The 23006-nt window shown below is 45.1% G+C and overlaps 2 protein-coding genes across 11 annotated transcripts in view; one reads left to right on the top strand and one right to left on the bottom strand.

Annotated features, from left to right (window-relative positions):
- Nucleotide 1: 1 nt before the first annotated feature.
- LOC6537955 (elongation of very long chain fatty acids protein F) lies at nucleotides 2-1124 on the bottom strand. Its single transcript, XM_002098456.3, has 2 exons — nucleotides 732-1124; nucleotides 2-671 (listed from the first exon to the last, which is right to left on the bottom strand). Exons 1-2 carry the CDS (start codon nucleotides 945-947, stop codon nucleotides 126-128), a joined length of 762 nt encoding a protein of 253 aa, XP_002098492.1. The 5' UTR covers nucleotides 948-1124; the 3' UTR covers nucleotides 2-125.
- Nucleotides 1125-1310: 186 nt separating this feature from the next.
- The window catches only part of LOC6537954 (mucin-17), a 30224-nt gene continuing 8528 nt past the window's right edge, over nucleotides 1311-23006 (top strand). For 6 of the 10 annotated variants that reach the window (XM_039376184.1, XM_039376183.1, XM_039376182.1 and 3 more), the window contains exons 1-5: nucleotides 1313-1464; nucleotides 2674-2919; nucleotides 3633-4512; nucleotides 11053-11176; nucleotides 21997-22363. In XM_039376184.1, coding sequence (XP_039232118.1) covers nucleotides 3677-4512; nucleotides 11053-11176; nucleotides 21997-22363 — 1327 coding nt within the window. In that variant the 5' untranslated portion in view covers nucleotides 1313-1464; nucleotides 2674-2919; nucleotides 3633-3676. Of the gene's footprint in view, nucleotides 1465-2642; nucleotides 2920-3632; nucleotides 4513-11052; nucleotides 11177-21996; nucleotides 22364-23006 lie in introns of all 10 variants that reach the window. The other 4 variants (XM_039376179.1, XM_039376178.1, XM_039376180.2 and 1 more) reach the window with 4 other exon arrangements.

The raw sequence follows: 23006 nt of genomic DNA, 5'->3' as shown, positions 1-23006 counted from the left end.
ATTTGAAATACATACTTTTAATTACAAATCAAAATTTTTTAAATCTTTCAAGTTTACTATTAAATAGCTCACGGAAAGCGTATGGCAAAATCAATATGTCTTTAATTTTCGACTTAATTTAAGATTCAGTTCTTCTTATGCTTCGGTCTCATGTAGCACTGGAAATAAAAGTTGGCGAACAGGATGAACATGATCGCCGCGGAGCAGCTGACCAGAAAGAGGGTTCCCTGCGAGGCCTTGCACTCCCGTTGCATGGCGGTGAAGGCACAGTGGCCGAACATGAGGAGGAACTGCAGCATTTGCATGAGCGTCAAGCACCGCTTCCAACGCACCGTGTTGCCCTCGATTGCCGAATAGTAGTACGCATACATGAAAATATGAACGATTACATTGAAGGAGCACAGGAAGAACAGTTGACCACCGTAGCCATAAAACCGTATTATCAAGTAACCCACGGAGGGCATTAGGACGTGATGGAAAACGTGCAGGAACGTTATTTGCGAGTACTTCTTGCGCAGCACGCAAAACACGGTGTCCATTAGGTCAACGATCTTGTTTATGTAGTAGGCATAGCTGATGCAGCGCTCCCAGTTCTTAAGAGGATGATCCTGCTGCAAAACGGTCATGCAGCGAAAGTTGTACGGTTGGAATGCCAACATGAAGTAGTATCCCTGAGGACGAAGGTTTTCTCAATAGGAAATATGTAAGTATGCTCGGAATTCTGGACTCACGGGCAGGAGCATCATTATATTGTAGCAGATCTGGAACATGTTATAGTACTTGAGCACTCCTCGCAGATTATAAGGTTCACGATGCTCCATGAACTTCCGGCCGGCCTTAAAAACTACCAGAAGATAAACGGTGAGGATAATAATGATGGGACCGGGTCCAGTGGCCAACGGCAGTTGCTTGGAGTCCGCATAGGGCGTCCTGAATATTTCCAACATGTCTGATAAGTATTTATTTTGTACTGTTCAATTTGACAAATAAAACTGTTGGGCCGCCTTGCTTCCACATGTCTTTTCGAATGACATAAAATATAAAAATATTCGGAAAATGTTACACTTTTTGTTGCTTGGGTGTAAACTTTTTTAATGAGTACGCTTCCTAGGCAAGGTAGATTGATTTTGTGTAATGCCAAATTTGTTCAATTTAAGCTCTAACTGCCAAATTGCCACTTTTTATTAGGAACATCCTTGCCATATTGTTGGCTGACCGATATGTAAGCTATCGATTGTTGCATAGCCGACATACTCTGGCATCATAGAACTATCGATTACACACGGTCGTAGCTCTGGCATTTCCCAGCAGTCCACCTTTGGTCACATCACATTTTGTTGTTGTCGCGGTCGGAAAAGTGCACGGAGTTACGGTCGTCGATTCGTCGATTTTCCGTTAAATACTGGATACAAATTCCAAAACAAATGCGCGCACTCGCCGCCGCCGAAAACGCAGCGCAATAAGGTGTGTAATGTGTCCAATTGGCCGCAATTAAAAGTGAATTAATGCCATAAAATTCGTGAAGTTGAAATCCAAAAAAAAAGCACAATTTTCGTGTGCGCGTTTGCCAATGAGAGTGAGAGAGCAGGCCAGAAAGAGAGAATAAGCGAGCGAGCGAGAGCGAGCCATAATATTGCGTGAATCGAATCGAGCGACACAAAATTGTTGTAATTAATTCATATTTAATTGGCATTTGGCGTAATCCGAGTCTGTGCATAATAAAGCCCAAAGCGAAGTGCACTCGTCAGTTGGCAGTCGTGTGTTTTTGTGTGTCTCTTGTAGCGTAATGCGTATTGAGGTCACTTTGTACATATTATAGCAGCAGTAAACCGCAGCATAGGCACGCGTATCGTACATGTGCATGTGTGCGTGTGTGTTTGTGCGATTGCCCAATGCCCAATACCCATACCAGTGCACCGAGATAGCCACCAATGTTCGTTTTCATCCCACTGCCCAAGGCGAACAGCTGCTCTCCCCCTTCCCCTTCCCCTACCCATCGCCCTCACCCTCCCCCCTCCTTCTGCCCATGGACGCTCTGCTCTCGTGTTGTTTGTGTTGTCGCTGATCGCCGGAGCAGAACCACAGGGCAGGTGGTGGCTATTGCCCACTGTGCCGTATTGTCCACCGTGCAGCACAGGCCAACAAACAAACAAACAACCGAACGGGCACGCATTAATTATACTACTTAAAATATGGTCTGCAAATTGTGCTAAACCTAACAACGCAGCGGAAAGCGAATAAGTGAGACAGAGAGAGAGAGAGAGAGTGAGGGAAAGGGAGGTGGTGTGGGTGATGCCTCCCCCTCGCGCGCTCTCTCCCCGCGCTCGTTGCTTTTGCTTTTGGTGTCTTCACTTCATGCTCCATTCACCTACTTTTACGCGCTCTGCGCTCTCTGCTCTCCACTTTTCACTCGACGTTCGCCACTGCTGACGTTCGTTTTCTGAATTCCAAATGAAGTCATGAGCAGATTGTACACCCAAAGAAATAATCAAAACAAACGCTATTAAACGTTTAATGGCTAATGCTTGCACCTTTTAATGGCCGTAGCATCACGTTACCTTGATAAAGAGCACCTTTCTTCAGTCATTAACGTAAATTAATTATAATAATTTAAATATATTTGTATAATATTAAAATTAAAGCATACAGTTGTTTTTCTACACGTGTACAAAGACCACAATACGCAGCTAAACGCAAACGTCGTTGTCGCATTATTACAGCTAAAAAAGGAAGCAGAGTGGCATACAAAATAATATCATTGCAAAAAAAGTGAAATTAAGTGTTTAAAAAAAAAAAGAAAGGAAAAGAAAAGAAACCATAAAAAAACATGAACATGACATGGCCGCGTCTCGTTTACACAATAACTCAAAATTAATTTAATATGCTGGCAAATGAGCAAAGCGAAAAGCAAGCTAAAAGGTGAGCGAATAGCAGAATAAGGGGCACAAAACTTAACAACGCATAAATAACAAAAGGTGCGGCCTACGATTTGTCGTTTATACGATCGTCCAGTTAGCAGTATCTATTTAAGTGCGACTTTGGCTTTACAACCTTGTGGTTTTTTCCCCTTCCTGCCGCCTTGCGGTGACCTGTGCGTGAGATGGCTTATAAACCAGATTTAGGCCACTTCCATGTTCGTTACACGCGCAGCGCATAAACCCTGATTGGGCCCTCAATTCAGCTACGACTTTGTAAGTGGTCAACTTGTGGAGCAAAACAAAGGCAGCAACGCAATTCCACTTCGATTAAAGTGCGGGAACCATGAGTCAACCAAAAACCCAGAGACAAAGCCAAGAAGGCCTCCACTGAAAACAACAATAGGTTAATTGATTGAATGTGAAGTTATAATTAGGATTTCCAAGCTATCTGCCAATCTGCAAAGGTCTTTTATTCTAATATATTCACCATCATGTCAAAAGAGAATGGAGACTTCAAATGCTAAAAGGTTAACTATACAATTGAAAGCAAACCTTCAATTAATGCCTATACATGAATGCGAAGTATGCCTAGGAACATATAATCATAATAAGTCTAATTTGAATAAAATTCACTATACATGATTAATCTCTGAATCCATATATGTTATATTCTTGACTGTGACTAATCCGGGAATTCCCTTGAATTCTTTGCAGGCTCTGAATCGCGTAGGAGCTCCTGAACGGCTGCTGTTATCGCCATGGCCGCCGCATCTGCTGGCCAGCAACAGCAGCAACATCAGCACCAGCACAAGCTGAACATAGCTGGGAGTGCTGAGACGGTGGTCAGCGGTATGCACCATCAGCAGCAACATCACCAGCAGCAGCAACAGCAGCAGCAGCATCAGCATCAACAGATCAATATGTTCAAGCAGCAGCAGCAGCAAATGTTGCCTTTGCAGCAGCAACATCATCAGTTTTTCCAGCAGCAACAGACAAAATTTGTATCGCGGGTCGTTACAAGTGCAGCGGTGCAACAGCAGCAACATCTCCAGCAACAGCAGCAGCAACAGCAGCAACAGCAACAGATATTACCAGCTGGCTTGGTAAACGGCAACGGCAACGGCAACATGATGCAAGTGGCAAATCTGCATCTGCAGCAGCAGCAGCAGCAACAACCGCAGCAGCGAAACAGTCAGCAGCACATATTTGTCTGCCCCACCAGCAACCAGCAACTTCTTCTGCAACAGCAACAACATCAGCAGCAGCAGCAGCAACAACAGCAACAAACCAAACAGCGCCAGGCGCAAATAAAGTTGCCAATAAAGTCAGCGGCAACAACGGGAGTAACGGCAGCAACTGTTGCTGCTGCAACTGCTACTGCTACTGGGGCAACGCATTGCATGTCCACAACAACAACAAATGCGGCGCGTCAAATGAGTCAGAACAATCAGCTCTATGCCAAGAATGTTGCCAAAGCCAACAATGCCAGTAGCAATGGCCATCACATCAACAGGAAGACGGCCACTAGCTACAATGGAAATTTGGCCCCCGGCTGGCGTCGCCTGACCAACAACAATGAGGTGGCCTATATCAGGTGAGTAGTCAGTCGGTAGTCGGTAGTCGGTAGTCAGGGGGGTTGAGTACATCTGTGGCCACAGGATATCTCCCGGCGGAGCATTCTTTCGGCGGGGGTTAGCTTGGGCTTGGGCTGTGTTGGTGTACGGACATGACATTTACAGCACGTTTGGCTGAACGGGCTAAAAGTCAATCTGGTTATTGTCTGGCGAACGCAAACGCATTCGAGAAGCCATAAAAATGTTCAGCGATCCCCTCGCGCTACAGGAAATGCCACTGTCCATGGGGGTTACAAGGGGGGGCCCATGTTGTTTAGTGGGCGTCTGGGGGGTTGCAGTAGTCGTGTCAGAAATGTTTTTGCAACCAGGCACAACAGCAAAACAACACAACATCAACAACTAGCAACCATCAACGGACCACGAGGGTAAATATTTACCTGGCATTATCTGCGAGTTATCATCAAGCACACATAATTACAAACGCAAATAAAATGTTTGCTCAGATATGCTGAAAAGCATCGAGTATGTGGATATATCTGCTTGCCCGGGTACTTGTAATTGTTCTGCCTGTCCAATCGCCCCCAGGGCCAAAAAAAAAAAAAAAGGGGGGTTCTCTGTCTCAGTACTACAGTATTTCTTCTTGGTTTCTGTTTTTTGGGCTCTGTGCAAACTGTTTGCGAGTTTGTGGCTGTTGCCGATGTTGGGTAATTGTTGATTTTATAAGTGGCTGGCACTTCTGAGCGCTTGACTCGTCTCGTTGGGATAGTTTCCCTCGCAGCTGTTGCCCGGGGCTCATTTGCCCAGAAAAAGGGTTGCCTGGTTGGTTGAATTGCTCTGTGGCTCTGGGATAACTGCTTTTCGAAGCACTTGTACGGATTATGGTTGCGAATGCGAGTGCCAAATGTTGAATGCCTCGCTCAATTGGCAGATTGAAAGCTACCAGGGGGCATGTTGTTTGTTTTTCGAGCCCCGAACTGAGATTCTCATTATGACAGGCATGATTATGATTATTGAGCCTTGGCACTCGACTTACGTTGCTTGTAGGTTTTGGTTTTGGGGCGTCAAGAAGTTGCAGCTTATCCGACGCAGTCCATTTACTGGCAATGTCACATTTCACTCAACCAAGACCAGCCAGTCAGCCAGTCAGCCAGTCAGGCAGTCAGTCACTCTCTGGGCCATTACCCTTCCAGGACACGCTTTGAGGGCACCGCTAGCTGCCACGTTCACATTCACGTCCTCGCCATCGTCCTTTGCCCACTGGTATTTACTTGTGCCCGGCGACGGCACGACATCGTGTGTCAAGCGCTGTCATTGTCCACCACCAGCAGAATCAACTACACCAACTAAAGCAACTACAGCAAACTGGAGGAACTACAGCAGGAGCAGAAGCAGAAGCAGCTGCTGCTCATTTCCACGTTGCGTGTTGCTGGTTGCTGGTTACTGGTTGCTATTTGCTGTTTGCCCAAGCGGATGGATGGATGGATGGTCGCCATGGCCCCCTTTGCAAATTTTCGAGTTGAGCATTCTTTTTCGTGTTTCCGTAAGCCAGTTAAACCTTCGGTTTGTCAGCGCTGTTTTCCGTAATTTGGGTGACAAAAGTTGCTGAAACTCGCAAAAAATATGTGCTCTCTAAGTAGCTACAAAAAAAGGGGTAAAATAGATACCCCCTTCATTGTAGTAAAACCGGTCACATATAATGGCAGTATATATAAACTAATCAAACAAGGGCAAATTTACGATGATGTTATATAAGAAGTCCACTCTGAAATGCTCTAATAATAAAGGTAAAGATACCATTTCCACCTCTGACTCTATGAATACCCCTTTTTGTTTAGCTGCCGTCTGTGCCGCGAGTTGTTCGCTCGTTGGCTTCGTTTTGGCTGTTTCTCGGAAAGAATGTTGCACAAATTGTGTACCAAATCAATAATTGTTGCGCAAGCATTTAAATCTTGCTGCTGCTCTGTTGTTGTTTGCACAAGTGCTAAATGGCTTTTGGCGCAACGTGACATCAGCGGAGGGCGGCTTTAAAACTGTGACCGGGTCAGAGAGTCAAACCAAGTTGTAGTTGTAGTTGTAGTCGCAATTGAAGTGGAAGTGGCAAGGCAGAACGCCCACTGTGCGGCAACGAGCGCATAAATCATAAATCCAAAACGGCAGCTGGAGATCCAGCCAGCCAGCGATCGAATCGTATCGAATGGAATGGAAAACGGCTCGAAGCGCCCCGCCAGCCTGAATAACTGCTAAAGAATGCGGAATACTTTTTGGCCAGCGCAATTCAAGCAGTTTTCAATTTTCCTATCCCATGCACATGCATATGTCGGTGTGTGTGTGTGTGTGTGTGTATGTGCACCCTGCTGCAAAGAGGCCTGCTCTTCATGCCCTCCTGCCACGGGATGAACCTTTCAGTGGCCGCGTAGGTTGCATCAGCAGTTGGTCTCCTGCCTCCTCGCTGTTTGTCTAGGCCAGGCCAACAGCGCGCTCCGCTCCATTGTCAGTTGTTGGCCCAGTCGGGCAGTTAGCCCAGTCAGGCAGTCATGGCAGTCAGGCAGTCATTCAGCCGGAGTGGCAGACAGATAAAAAGACGAACAGGCCTTTGAAATGTGTTTATTTTACTCACATTTAGGCATTTGTTGCGAATCCGCCAGCTTAGCTCACTCTGTCGTCTCTGTCCTCTCTGTTTTCTCTGACTTGTTGACTTTGGTCAACGCCCACCATGCGAATTTGTCGTTGCCTGATATCTTGGGAAAACCCCGGAAAGTTTCGCCCCAAACTGACTCGCTTAACTCATGGGAGTTGGTCACTAATGGCGAGACAGAGTTTCGCATTAAACGGAAGATATAATTTAGCTCATTCTATAAGTAATGATATAACATTAAAGTATCTTTCGCAAGCTAAACAACTTTATTTATAAAGTCTTTAGTGAATTGATTTTAAACGTATAATAAAGCATATCAAATTAGTTGCCTTGATATAAAGTGCTGTAGTATATATATAGAAGAAACCTTTGGGATCATATTTTCTCTGCGTGGGCATGATTCATTTTGCGATTGGCCGCATTTGTACGCTTCGTGGGCTTTTTGCTCCTCGCTTTTCTTTGCGCGTTGTCAAGGACATGACGGCACAAGGACAGCGGATAAAGTCCTGTCCTGCCAGTCCTGCCTGTCCCTCGCCTGTGGAGTCCTCTCCTCGGGCATTGGACTCCGTCTGGCTGGCTTTGTGCGATAATGTTTTACAGTTTCATGCGCCACGGCGTAGCTGGCCCACTGCCTTTGGGCCAAGTTTGCTGTTGCTAGTGGTGTTTGCGCTGCTCGGGATTATTAATTTAGTAATAGGCTCAGTCTCTGCTGGAGGCCAACACCCAGTCCAATCCCCTATCCCAATCCCAATCCCATTTGCAGTCTCAGCTACCTGCACTCTCAACTCTTTTTTTTTTTTATTTCTTTTCGCTGGGCTCGAGGGCGCACTCAAGGTCACAGGGGCGTAAAGCTTTTTCACCTTTTCTCATGAAAAGCAAGACGATGGTTGATGGTTTCATGGTTTCCAGCGGATGGATGTCTGATGGGCGATGGGCGATGGCCACTCGACGGCTAAGGCAAACTCTTTGGCACTTGGCGTTTTGTGTGTTTATAATTTATTAAATTATTTTAACTCATTAGCCCAACGCCTTTCATGTGGCCACAAAAGCGCCAAATCCACCCTAAACTGCCGCAAATTGGAAGTAATTGTGAGGCAGGGAGTTACTGCAGCACCACTCACGTTATTAGCGCATTTTGTGCAAATACCACATAAATAAAAGTACGAGGTAAAAAACAAATTTAATGACTTGCCGACGACTCCTTCGTCTGTCACAGAGAGAATAAAATCGCCACTTTATTGCTTGCAGCCTTTCAAATCGATTTCAAGTGAGAGAAATATAAAAAATATAAGATATGATTAAAAATAGTGATGCCTTGCAAGCTCTTATAACACTTTTGTTAGATCAAAGTTTATGGACAGCTATTATGTTTTATATTATCAAATTAACGTAAGATAAAACTATGATTAAAATGAAGTACATAGTAAAGGGTTACTGTTTGAACAACTAGCTGAATTTGACCAAGTTTTAAGTTCACTGCATTTTGGGCTAAAACAATGCCCACTTCCCACAATGTTAATGGCATTAATTGGGCTCAAAAGGGATTGTAATCACGTGTGCTGCAACGATCTGTCTTTAACTGCCCCCTGAATCGTATTAATTTCTCCGCGTGCACGATTCCTGCTGCGTGTTTGCCCTGCTGCCACAACTGCCACAACTGGCTCAACTGCCTCGAAAGGCGGTTGTAAGTGGCAAGCGGTTGGCTCTTAAGCCCCTTGCCACGCCAGCTGCATACAAATTGAGCCATAAGCTTTTGGCGTTGATGATTCTCTATCCCTGTCTCGTTTGCAGTGTCCTTCGTGATGTCTGGCAATCGACTTGCCATCGATTTTTCCAATCTCGAACGCGGCTCAGTTGCTCATAAAGCTCTGTAGCCCTCGTAAGTAGTTAAAAATAATTAATAAAACAAACCAGAACCAGTTTCCTTTTCCCCTTTCTTTTTTTTTTCGTTCATTTTTCCCCATTGATGAGCAAGATGCTGATGACGCTGCGACTTGCAACTGGCAACTGGAAACTGGGACTTGGATGATATGAGATGGGATGCGATGGGTTGGGATGGGATGAGATGCGGAGGCATCTCCTGTTTGGCCAGCTAAAAGGGCTACTCAATTGACAATTCGCATACTCGTTTAACCCGTAACACGATTCTCGATGCTGTTGCTGCTTGTGTTGTATGTTGCTGTCGCTCAATTATATTGTTGTCCCTGCTGTTCTGGTGTCCTCCTCCTCTGCTCATGCAGCTACCATCTCCCAGCTCCCCGAACTCCGTACTCCGAACTCCGAGCTCGGAGCTAACAGCTCACAGTTCACAGCTCCTGTTGCTGTCGTCGTCGTTTCATTTAATGCCCTTGCCGCTTTCACACTTCATGCATTATTCAGATTTCCCATACGGCTTGAAACAGCAACACGTTGAGAAAAATATTCTTTTATATATGATATATTTATAATTAGTTAATAGTTTTTTAGGGATTGAAAGATTATTAAGTCTTAATATTCTCAGTATCCTTTTTATAGTTTTTAGTTGTTTGAGAGTAACCTTTTCATAATTTATCTGTACTAGATTTGATCTTAATTATCACATATATAGTTTCTCTCTGTGTGGAGAACTTCAGGGTCAGGGGAAGTGAGGAGTGGCGGTGAACTTGAGCCCTGGCATCAGTCCCCCGAGTTCGAGTGCCTCAGATTCAGATTCTGATTCGGATTCAGTTCCAGCTACCGCTTTCCTTGGACGGCGTCATCATGAGCGCCCTTGATTCCTTCAACGTGCTCACACTTTACAATTAATAAGCAGCTACGTTTTTTATTCCCTGATTTTTGCGTTCTTTATTTTTGCGTACGGTGCGAGTTACGAGTTACGAGTGTGTGCTGTTTTTTATACACAACACACACACACTTAAATCGAAGTAACCCCAGCTCATGCGACAACACATTTATGTCGGCAGATTTGCGGTCATGCGTGGCCTGATTGAAGGAAGGTAGTGATGGAGGGGGGGCGACGGTGAGCGGGTTTTTGAAAGGGTTAACTTGTGTTTGCGAAGGGAAAAGCGCCCATTCCAATCCGCAAAAGGGGCGCGGCATTATTAAAAACTGGATTCACCGGGTTCGGGCTCTCATTCTTTCCTTTTTAGGCATTAAATGACCGAAATTTAAATCAATTTTTTTGGTATTGCTGCCTTCTCATAATTTTATGGCGCATAGGCGCGTTTTTTGGTTCGCTAAATATGTGCATATGTATGAGATCGCCTTTGTTCGTCCACGCAGATCTGGAGTTTCCCCCTTTATTTTTTTTTGTCGCAATTTTTGTTGCGCATTTTCTCAAGACAACAAGAATGCCAGTCGCAGATGCTGAACCAGAATCTGAAACCCTTAAGGAAACCTAAGGAATGTCAACTGTATCAAAACGCAGTTGCCCTGCAAAACCCTGCCAAAGGGTCGCAAATAACCTTATAACGCAAATAACAAATATAAACAAGTTTCCACCACATGCGATCGTTTGCGATTGAAACAAATTTATGCGCAAATCACTTTACATTGTCATGCTAATGAGCATTACGGCAACGAGCTGTTAATCAAGCACTCGACCATTAGCCACTATTCACTATCAACTATCCACTATCCATTGGCCTCTGTAGTCGGTCACTTAACTGCGGCTAATTGCCCCCGGGATATTGGGATAGTCTGCTATGCTCATACTTAGTTAGGGAGTGAGTAAGTGAGTGAGTGAGTGGGTTTGTGGGTGTCTGGCTGCTCAAAAGCAGTGGCCTTGGCTAATTGCATAATTTCCATAAAACAAATTGTGCGTTTAGCTGTTGGCTGGGTGAATAACGGCAAAGACTGGCTGCCCTCACTTAATTAATCACGCCCATCCACTAATGCATTTATCACTTTAACCCAACTCAAACCAACTTTCTTTGCATTTTTCCAGCCCCTCGGGCAAAACGCTGCGCACGCAGTTCCAGATCAAGGACTATCTGCTCACACAGGGTACCTGCAAGTGCGGCCTGCCGTGTCCGCTGCGCCCGGAATTCCTATTCGACTTTAATGCCCAGGTAAGTCAAGTAGATGATGGATATAAGTCCCAAATAAGATGAAAACAGATACAAATTTATATAAAAGAAACAGCTAGCAGGCTTTACAGTGGACTTTTAAAGCTTCAACCTCATGAAATATCACTTCTCTTTAAGCCCATTGCATCTACATCTTTTTCGTGTTCATAATTAGCCATCGTGGGCCATATTTATTGGTTCTGAGTCTTCTGAGTCTCAGTTTCTCAGCTTCGTGACACGCTGACATCGGGCAAACGGCGAGCTGGACTTGTTTGTCTCATAATTGGCTGTAAATACCGCGCCATGAATGAGCTCTGAAGCCAACGCCAAGCCATGTCTATGGTCTATAGCTATATATACTGGCCTATACTAAATCTAATTGAATGTGCTGCTAGCTGGCTAACTGGCTGGCTGGCAAAAGGAGGGAGGAGAATGGTGGGTTTTTGGGGGGGAACGACGACGACGACGACGACTGACTGTCGACTTTCACTGAGCTTTACTCGACTGCAATGTAACTGCTTGTGGTGCTGCTTGTGCTGCTGCTGCGCCCCCTTCTTATATGGCCTAACCTCCTCATCGCTGCGCTGGGGCTTCCAGATTAACGCAAAATATTTGTAAAACCAGTTTGACAACAAATCGACTGTGACGACGACGACGATGGCAGCGACGTCGACTGCATAATCACGGAGCCAACTGAGCCAAGTGAGCCAACTGAAGCAACCGATTCTCCATGACCATCTGCCGCTTTTGCTCCGGAGCAGCTCCAATTTGTATATAGCTATATATCTATATATCTACCATCTATATGCTTTTCGGCCATGGCTTGCATTGAAAATCGCAGTGAAATCGCCTGCAATGAGATTAATTTTCAACAGTAACACAAAAAACTGTTAACTGTAAATCACGCCCAGAACTGAACTTCTTTTGGCCTTTTTTTCCACCGTCTTGGTCTTGGAAATGCTGCTGTTGTTGTTGTTATTGTTATTTTTGGTCCGCTGCAGCATTGTTGTTCTTGCTGTTCTTATTGGCTTCTGTCTCGCCTTTCAGCATTTGTCCGTTGTCTCCGACTCGCCCCCATCCCCCCATCTCCCCTCTTCCCTCCTGATTCCCTGCTCCCCCTGCTGGGGTCATTAATTTGAGTTTATGGTTTCCCTTTGGTTTTTTGCGTGACGTTGATGCCGTCAAGCGCCAACGCCAACGCCCCACCAACCAACCCAAGCGACCAACCAACCGACCGACGAACGGAACTGGAGCCCCTTCTCCTCCAGCTTTCGGCTATCAACCATGCCACCCGCGCACATTCAATGTCCTTTTAATATGCTCCAACAAACTTTTGAGCAGTGCACGGTGCGAAAAAGTTGACCTGACTTTAAGGAATTTATCATAATGAAATTTATAGCGTAAAATATATAAACGTGTGATCACAAAATGAAACAATTAGTTCCAACTTTACTAAATGAGTTGGCTTAGTTTGAAGCACCATCGAATATTTGATTAGAGGCCCACTATAGAATGTCATTCGTTTTAAAAGCTTTTTTCTTAATATGCTTGTAAATTTATGATTAGGGGTACCAAAAAAGCTTTTAGTGACCCATAAATTATAGGTGCGCAAAATGCTATTTATAAATCTGGTTCCACCTCAGACGAGAATGTGAAAAAAGGCCTAACATTTCGGGTGATTAATTATCATGGAATTGATGTTGTTTTTGTTAACTTAATGATTTTCCTAAAAGTTTAGAGAAGCTTGCTCCACTTTTTATTACTTTTCGTATGAATAACAGCAATTAGGTACTTTCACCTTAATTAAGCATTTCGATTGCTCAATTTAATCTCAGTGCACTCCACACGCATTTTAGGTTGAATGTCTGAACCCGCCAGCGTTGATTGTCGTCTTTTGTTGGTGGTGCTGCTGCTCCAGCTGCTCCAGCTGCTTCGTCAATCGATATTTCGGTGCAATGCACTTATAACTTGGCTCATCCCAGCCACCCACTCCGCTCCATGGCTCCCCCATCCCCCGCAGTGCCACGCCCACTTGGCTGTGCATCGTTTAACTCGCACCACAATGAGCTCCTCACAGCTTCCATTTGAGTGGTGCTAAGCTGAGCTGCGTATTATCAAAAGGCAACCGCAATTTGTTTACTAAACACTTCATTGTGCCACCGATAGTCCCCACTCTTTTCCTCTTCCTCCTGCCGTCCCTTTCTCTTGGCCGTACCCACATTTTCTGACCACAAGTCGATGACTCTCTCTGTGTGTGTGTGTGTGCTGTGTTGGCCATAACTTTTGGGCTTGGGGATATTCGTACATATGTACATACATACATATTTGGAGGTATATATTTTTAGAGGTAACTGTTTTGGATTTCTTCATTTGTGTGTCTTGTCTGCGACGCGTTTGGCACATTCAACTCAACTCAACTCAACTGAACTCAGCCATCGCGTTTCATTTTGGGCCATGATTGATGGCCCAGCATGATGAAGACTACGTTCGCTGATTTGTTTTGATTACGACCATTTTATGCCGTCGCCTTAACTGCCTTAACTGCCTTTCTTTCCAAATGTGAGATGTGAGTTGTGTGCTACGAGTTGTGAGTTGTGAGTTTTGAGGTGTGTTAGGTTAGGGATTTCTTTTCATTTCATTGCTTTCTGTTGGCCCCCCTTTCCATTTTGGCGCTGGCGGTGAAAGTCTTGGCCAGAGCTAGACAAAGCGGCTGTCACTCATTGGAGTTGGAGTTTGCAGTTGGATTGAACATAGGCATCGCATCGCCTGGCAGGCACAACTTGTCATGCGCTCGAGGTTGGGCCTGCAAATTATGATGTCGTCTTGGTATATTCATGAAATCGAGGTAAATGGTGGCGAGGGGATGAGAAGTTGGGTCGGGGCAACCGACGGGCAAACTCTTGAGTGTTTTAGTGGCTGCGATTGGAAAGTTGGAGCTGAAAAATAATGCTAAGTGGAGCAGAGAAGCTGTCGGCCGGCAGACAATTGCAGTTGCAGACATAACTAGTTTTGAGTACCTCGACTGAGATTGCCCAAGACACACTGAAAAGTATGAGTTGTTTTCAAACCAAAATAGATTTATTAAACCAATTTGCTCGATATCTGTTGGAGAGATATATTTGCTCAGTGCATTTTCATGTCTGTATAGTTGGCCAAAATTCCAGACATCCGATACCGAACTAATGGGGCGAGCGAGAGGAGGAAAAGAAATGCTTTCGAGGATAGCAAATGCAATCCGATTAGGCCTGCCATATACTGATTGATGTATAATTTATGTACATAATGGGCTTGTAGGCCCAATGCCAACACGGCGTGTACGTAATATGGATTGCGTATACGCCGTGTGGTTAATTAGACATACGCATCGAGTGAATACGCATGGTAATTACAACGCATTCGGTATTCGGCATTTGGCTGCGGGTCTTTAATTATGCCATATAAATATATAAAACCATGCACACACATATTTCTTCGCAACCGCAGTCCATGACTCAGATTTCGGTTTATGGCCTTTTAATGGGTATGGGTGTCTATAGGCGGTGGAAAATCAAGGGGGTGGTGGGGTGGTGCTTTAATATGACGCAGGCTGGCTAAACGAACGCTTTGTTGTCTGTCGACTGGAGCGGTTGGTTCTCAGTCAGTCAGTCAGCTGCAATTGTCGATAATTAAACAATTATTTACAATTGAAATTTTCAATTGCTAAGTGCAAATGAAAAACCGAAAACAAAGCAAAATCGTTCCACCCAATTCGTACGTACATACATACATATGTACATACATACTCTGCCATAACGCTTGGTCATTTTTCAATTTTTGTTCAATAAGTGCGAGACAATTGAAATTGATTTTCCACAAGGCGGCGTCCCCAATGGATTTCCATTTCGAGAGCATTGCACGCAGCAAATTTTCATTTTCAAGCAAAGGGGCCACAAGGGCAGGTTCCCCAGGCAAGTTGAGCAAACAAATAAAACGTTGGACCCAGTTCGTCGTTTGTTTTCCATTCGCTCGCATGCAGCAAAAGGCAAAAAGCAACAGCAACAGCAAAGCAAAAGCAACAGCAACAGCAACAGCAAAGCAAAAGCATTAAGCACAAGCACAAGCTAAAAGCAAAAGCAAATCAAAAAGCTGAGGCTGAGGCTGAAAAGCAAACAAACAAACTTGAGAAGGTCAGCGCCGAACGATGTCAGCAGCAACGTTGTTGCTTCACTTTGTTGTTTAAATTTACAGCTTACAATAAAAATAAAGGCAATATTAATTGTTGTCGTTGTTGCTGTTGCTGCTGCGGTTTACGATACACAAACACACGCATTCAGAATGTCAGAGGCGCATGCACAAAATATTCCATTCAGGGGCCACTTTATAAAATGTTTATTGACCTTTTTCGTGACTGCCTCGCTTACTTTAACTTTCCATAAACACAAGCTTTGTAGTGTAAACATATTTTAGTAACTGGAATAGTGACATAGAGTTATTCATCACTGCTTAAATGTCATTGCCACGATTAATTGTTCTATAAAAAGTTTAGTTTTGTATGTATCATTTCTTCTAAATAGCTAACTTCCCATTTTGATATCATTTTGTTTCTACTCAGCTGGTTTAATGGGTCAAAGTTTAACCTCCATTTTAATTATTTCAAAGATTATATTGCGTTGCAATCCCCTAAATTGTTAGCAAGTTTACTTACCCGCCCGAGTTTGAGTGCTGACTTGATTACGCCCAGCTGACTTGAGCTGAATGTGCGTGAAGGTTGCCTGCCGCCAATCATCAGCAATCTGTATTGTATACATATATACACGATATGAGCTATAGGCACTATATGGTACTCTTTGTGCTATATGGTACTCTATATGCTATATGGTACTCCATGTGCTATATGCCGCGGTGTCAGGGCCAGAAATCGAAAGTGAGTCGCGGACGGCGGCTATGGCGGCGCATTGTTGGGGTGTCACTCACTCATTCAGGGCTATCCCCGGACTCGGGGCATGTTCCTCAAACCCTCAAACCCTCTAGCCCTGAAACCCCTTCAATGCGACGAACGTTTCCAGTTCTCGCCTGCTTCTGACGCACACGAGAAATGCAACCAAGCACGTCCGTCATTCGGAGCAATCCACCTCCGCCTCCTGAACCTCCTGCTCCTTGTGCTCCTCCACTTGATTCTCGACAACTGCCGCTGCACTTTTCGGCCAATTTGCATTTATAAACATTTGCGAAGCGAGGCCACGGATACGGATACGCCGGAGAGTGTGCGAGGGCAAACTGTAGCAGACAACTTAGCATATTCATGGAACAACAACTAAAACAATTAGGCGGCAGGTGGCAGGTAGGATGGGATGCGATGCGCGATGCCATGGAATGGGTTGGGTGTGGAATGGGGCTGTTTGTTGCCAACGATTCGAGCCGCATCTTCATCCACAGTTCGCTCTGTTGTTTTTCGTTTTCGGGGGTAATTTGCACGTCACTTGAATGTGAGCAGGAAGACTTGACTTGTCTTGACGGCGACGGCGATGGCGATGGCGATGGCAACTTCGACTTTTGCTTCATCCCACTGCTGGCCGTCTGTCTGTGCATTTTAGCAGTTTTGGTGGCAAAAATTGAATTCCAGTCGTAGCCGCTTCGCTCCCTGGGTTTTTATAGAAACTTCATTAGTCCAAATTAAATGTTGTACGCGCCGTGAGCAGACAGCGTGGCATTGCCAGCACAGGACGTTCCCCACTTGCCACTTGCAACAGGATCCAGGTCCAGGCAGACAGGTCGAGTGCTTTGCTTCACTGAACCGCCGAAGCGAAGAGTGGTTCACCGAGCCAGCTGAAGTGCAGAGCAGATACATCCAGGTGCCCGGTGCCCAGGTTGACTGGCAAAAAGTTTTTGGACCACAGCAATTGAACGAGGCACGCTTGGTTTGGGGCAAAGTTGTCGTCCATCTCACGAGCGGAGTAAATTGAGTTGCCAGTTTAAGCCTTTAACTGGCCCGAAAAAGGATTTATGGGGAATCGATATCAATGCCACTGAGCAGTTTGCAGGTTTTCACAGCAGATTGAGTGCTTTACTGAAATTCTATAGGGAATATACTCAAATAGTTCTTTGATTTCTTCTTAAATTGTGCTTAAGACATGTTTCGTACCTTGTTAGCCAAAAGAGACGTTCATAAGTAAAGTTACCTACTTTCTGCCAGAAATCCTCAAAGTATTAATTTTAAAGCGAAAACTGCACTTGCATACTGTTTAAATCTTGTGTGTTCGCGCGCACTTAAGTGCTGTGTCGCCTCGATTTGATTTAATTTCCGTTTTAAACGAGTCCTGCCAACGTGATGCAGTGAAATTTATACATTTTCTGTGCACTGGCCAGGTTTCTGCTTTTCAATTTAGTTTAAATGTGCATCCTGCTGGCTGTCCATTTTCCCTGGCTGGTGGAAGCAGCCATCCCATTGCCATTCCCAGAAACTAGCCAGAGAATCGAGCATTAACCAGAGAATTGCACGCGCGCCCGGCGACCGTTGAGCGATTTCCGTTGTGGGTTACGTCATGCACTGCCCACGGTTGTAGTTGTCCTGCGGGAATGGAATGGGATGGGTTTGGGTTGAGGGATGGAGTAGGGGCTTCTGGGCTGACAGGAAAATCTTGCTGCAGTCCTGCAGGAGTTTTGCAGTTTTGCAGTGGCGCCCGGGCACACAGGCGACGTGACTGAGCGATTACTCATATCCGGCAGCGCCGCAAGTTCCTGTTGTGAGTGCGCGCACAATTGCCCGAAGGAGGTCCGTAGTCCGTAGTCGTGGCCATGGCCATGTCCATGTCCGAGCTGGGATTCCCGAGAGCTGGCAGAGCATGGTATGGTATCGGACAAGCCGAGACAGAGCCCGCCCCCACACAAAGGATTAAAGCTGTCGGCCGGCTGCCGCTCGACAGTCATTATGACGTTAATGAAAACCAACACCAACGTTGCACCTGTGCATGCTTCGCACCTGCACCTGAACCATGCCCTTCGCCTGCTCCACTTCCTCCGTCACCCGTGGCGTCTCCTACTTGGCCGCCACCAGCATAAGTCTCGCCCAGCTCGTTTGCATATTGGCCAAGCCAAGCTGGCTCTTGCTGGACACAACGACACCCACTGGGCTAAAACCACCCTGGTATAAGCACCTGACCACCTGGAACCGCCCCAAATCGCTTCGGCTGTCTGGCACACACACACATACGGTTCGTTTTAATTTTCACAATTATGCATGCAAAAGTGCAATGTTTGTTGGTATTTCGCTGGCATTTTCGTTTGGCATTTTGTTGCGTGTCGCACACACGCCCCCTGTATTCCATGCTCGGCGCGGTATAAGCCCAGTTAATACGTCAAAAATGTAAAATGCATGTTTCCCAGCACGGATATGGATTGGACACTTTTCGGTTTGTGTAAATAATGCAAGCATATACATATGCAGCGTATACGTATTTTCAATTATGTATCCGTATGGCTCCGCTCATGTATGTAATGCCCTGTATTCATTAGCCGCACGCTTTGTCAATTGCTGGAGTGCAGCGGAGTGGAGTGGAGTGGAGTGCAGTGGAGTGAATGGAGTGGCGAAGTGGAGCGGATGGAGTAAAGCGGAGTGGAGTGTCAACGCGTCGCCTCAACGCTTGGCTGGATTTGGTGCTGCTCCTGCTAATAACCATTTTGGTGGCCATCACATTGCTGGGGCCAATGGGATATGCTCGGTTTTGCGGCCAAGTTGCCAAGAAAAGGGCGCCGTAATGATGGCCAAAATGAATTAGGGCTCTTCGACGACATTTCAGTGACAGGTCAAGTGAGATGGAGATAAATGTTGTGTGCCCTCAGATATTGAGGTCCTTAAATGGCATGATCTTTCATTAGGCATGATAAATTACTTTCCACATACTAGATAAACTATTTCCGTTGGAATTTTTAAAAAGAGAAAAAAAAAAAGGCAACTCCACAAACTACAAACTGCCTACTGCATTATTCATACTAATAAGTACTTAAACATACAAGTTATTATCTAACCGTATAATCTACAGACACTTTTATGAAGATAATAAAACCGACAAGTTACTTACCAACTAAATTGAATTGCTTTCATTTAGTAGAGTTTACACTCCAGCGACCCCCAACTATTTTATTATCTTTCGACTTGCTTCTAATTAGATAATATAAGCAATTTGTTATTAATAACACAACTGATATACTGAGAAAAGCTAGTTTCTTTAGCTACCGATATGCATTTAAGAGCATTTCTCAGTAAAAACATTGGAGTATATTGATTAATTGCGTAAAACGAGTAATCTTTTAGTCGTTTATCATAATTCTGTTGCAATGTTGCACTCGTCGTTTTGCTTCTGTTGTCGACAGCAGCATCATACCAGCTATTGCTTAATTATTTTTCCATTAAATGCCAATTAAATTTGTATATTATGTTTGCAACTCGCATTGAATTCCCTGCGTCGGGAGCAACCAGCAAAAAAATAAAAAGGAGAGAGTTGGGAATCCTACGGTTGCCAGGCAACGTTTGATTGCAGTTGCATTTTCGTAATTTTTTGTTTTTAGCATTTTATTATATGTACATAATTTGCCAGGCAGACAGACAGACACGGCTGATAGAAGGATAGATGGGGCAGATTTCACTGGATGGTGGCCATCCTGGTGGCAGACGATGACGATGACGACGACGACCCAGTTGGCAATTGCGAAATGTTCTACATCCATTTGTTTGTTTGTTTGTCTATCTGTTTGTCTGTCTGTCTGTCTGTTTGCTTTCTCTATGCGAAAAGTGGAGAAGCGGATGAGCTCGGGTTGTCAGGGGGATGAGCTGCGGTTTTATTGCATTTCAAAAGTTGAAATTATGTTTGCTTTCTGCGGCAAGGCGGGCGCCGACTGCCTTTTGACTAAGTGCCAAGCAAAGCTGCAACAAAACAGCACTTCAAGTTGCCTTTGTGGCAACAAGCAAAAGCACCAGCAGCAACAGCAAATGCCCAGACATTCCAGGCGTTTGTGGAATGGGTTTGATGTCCTCTAATGGATTTATTTCAACTTGGGCGTGGTCAATTAATAAACTTTGCTCGTGCTCATAGCATGAATAAATTGATTTTCGCTTATTGAATTGATAAAGTTGCAATTTTATTTACACTACGTGCCAGCGAACTTCAAAGGCAACTTTAAGGGCACTAAATCTTGCACAGCAATCAAGCAATTACCCCCAAAGATGGCCTCCCGTTTCACGTTTCATTATCCTCCGCTTATTTGCCAATGATTCGTTTAATTTCAGCACTTGAACTTACAGAATACCCACCATTTCATACCCATACCATGGCATGGCATACCAAGCCGTTGCCATCGTCGTCAGGTTACTTTGGGCCACTTTATTGCCATCTCCAATTGCTCCTTTTCCTCGGTCAGTGCTATAAAAAAAAAAATAAAGAGAAGAAGCCAGTGAGCGGGGCAGTGAAACATTTTAATGTTTAATAACCAACTTTGGCCTGCGGAATGTTCACTTTAAACAGGGCCCCTGGTCAGTAGATGGTACCTAAAAGGTCCGTTCCGAGTGTTTTGTACAAATTGCTGACCCAAAATGGTTGCGACACGTTTCCAGCGCTTGGCTGGCCAATGAAGCAATTGCCATCCACTGATTGAAATGGCAAAAAGTGCACGGTCCCAAAAGGGTCGTCCATCAACATCGCAAATCCGTTTACTCCCCACGTTTTGGCCCGCTTCATCATCCGCCTGGCCATCATCATCGTCATGGTTCATAAAGGAGTCGGAAGAGGTGGAAGAGGATGAGGATGGGGAGGAGGATGAGTCCCTTGTTGGCGGGGGAGGCCTGCAAATCGAAACCTTTGCCGGCGATTCATTTGCATAAATTCCAAGCGCACCTGCTGCTAAAAAGCAGGTGGATGGAGTTGGGCCAACACCACCTCCACGTTGCGGTCGCCATGGCAACTTTTGCCAGTCTTTTGATCTGCTCAACTCGATAATGATGAATGCGATGCATTTGATTGGATTACATGTGTACTCGGCCGGGGCTTCGTTGGTTATTCATTTACGAAAATGCTAATTGGGCGGTTGCCTAAGCCTTGGGGCCAAGGTCGTCGTTGTACCTAAGTAATCAACCCAATGTTTTCACTCATCTCATCAGCAATTTGCACAGTAAGGGATATGGAAATTTCGTGTAAATCATTTGAATAATGCGACTGAAATTTGATTTCGTACTGCGATGATTAAATGGGCATGCTGTCGAGCAGAAGAATCTGTTGAAATGTGATTAAAATAGGTTTGATAATTATAAAACCCCCCAATTGACTTGACATATGTTGCTATTTAAAGTCACTCATATCAACCATATTTAAATGGCTTTTATTTTTAAATAAGCATCGAGATTCTAGACACATTCTTTAAAAGCTTTGACATTGAAGAGTATCGCAGCAGCACCGCCTAATTAAAGGGTATAGACAAGTCAACGCCAAACACGGCGCTTTGGGCGCCTAACTAATTTTTAACGAATGCCGCTCACGTTTGCCATGCAAATTAATAGCGCACACCCATCGCAAATGAATGTGTGTGTGCGGCTACCCGTATATGTATACACTGCATTTGCGCTAATGTGCGTTTAGAGTGGACCTTTACACGCGCCGTTTGGCATTCCGAGTGCGCTGATTAAACTTTCGTATGTGTATTTCATATGTGGTTTGTGGTTGGAGGGGTTTTATCGGTTTTATGGGTGTTCTGTGGTCTTTGGGTGTCGTTATCGACGACGATTGGCGGCGCCTAATTTGATTGTTACATAGCATTTACACTTATTATGCCAATTTGTTGCCTTATGCTAATTGCAGGTGCCCAACATGCCGCTCAAGTTGCCAACGGAGGCGTCAACGGCGATGCCAACACCTTGCCTGCACCAGCGGCGATTTCTTGAATCTCAGCAGCTTCAGCTGCCACCGCAGCCATCCCAAATGCAACAGCAACATCTACAGCAGCAGCAGCAGCAACAACAGCAGCAGCATCAGCAACAACAGGCTGTCAAAGATGTATCTGTATCTGTAGCCGTATCCGTATCTGGGCCAGCAGCTGTCAGCGATGTGTTCTCCACGCTGATGACATCGACGGCGAGAACGACGACAACGGCGACACCAACAGCAGCAACATCAACAGCAGCAGAACAGGCGGCAACAACCACCACACACGAAATGGCCAACAAAGGTGAGTGGCAATTGAAGTATGGTTTGCAGTTAGCCAATATCCTTGCAATCAGGGATAAGCTGAAGCCATATAATGGCGTGTCTTTAGTGGGGCTTGTGTAAATATTGTATAACTGCACACACACAAGCAGCAGAGTCTTTATTTATGGTAATAAATTAATAGCAAGCTATCAAGGAGCTCAACTAAATAGTTCGGATTATGAGCATTGTATGAACGCCATGTTCATCAAGTAATCAGCGTCGTAATGAGTCAAACGCCTTCGTTTGCCACACAAAGCGAATGCCTTTTTAATAATTCGCCAATTCATTTCGCTCGCAAATTCTGGGAGTGACGTACGTTTTCCTGTTTTATCGGCGCCACGGCAACCCTGGCTGTCAAAGCGCCCCTGCGGGCTGAACATTTGCTGCGCTCAAAAGTATGCTATGAAAAAATGTGATGGCTGCATTTTTGCGCAACTGCAAAAATGGAAGGGAAAAGCTGGGGGGTAAGTGTAGAAAAACGACGACGACAACGACGAGCAAGACGAAGACGACGAACGGATGCACAAGTGTGGAGGAGGAAGGGGGTAGAAGGGAGGGGTGGGGGCTGGCAGGATATAGCCGGAGGTGAGGTCAGGGCAAAAGGAAAACTAGTGTAGATACGT

Source organism: Drosophila yakuba, chromosome 3R (genome assembly GCF_016746365.2).
Source record: "Drosophila yakuba strain Tai18E2 chromosome 3R, Prin_Dyak_Tai18E2_2.1, whole genome shotgun sequence".
In the NCBI taxonomy this organism is placed as follows: domain Eukaryota; kingdom Metazoa; phylum Arthropoda; class Insecta; order Diptera; family Drosophilidae; genus Drosophila; species Drosophila yakuba.
The sequence above is the reverse complement of the archived record's forward strand: the minus strand, read 5'-3'. Positions and strand labels throughout refer to the sequence as shown.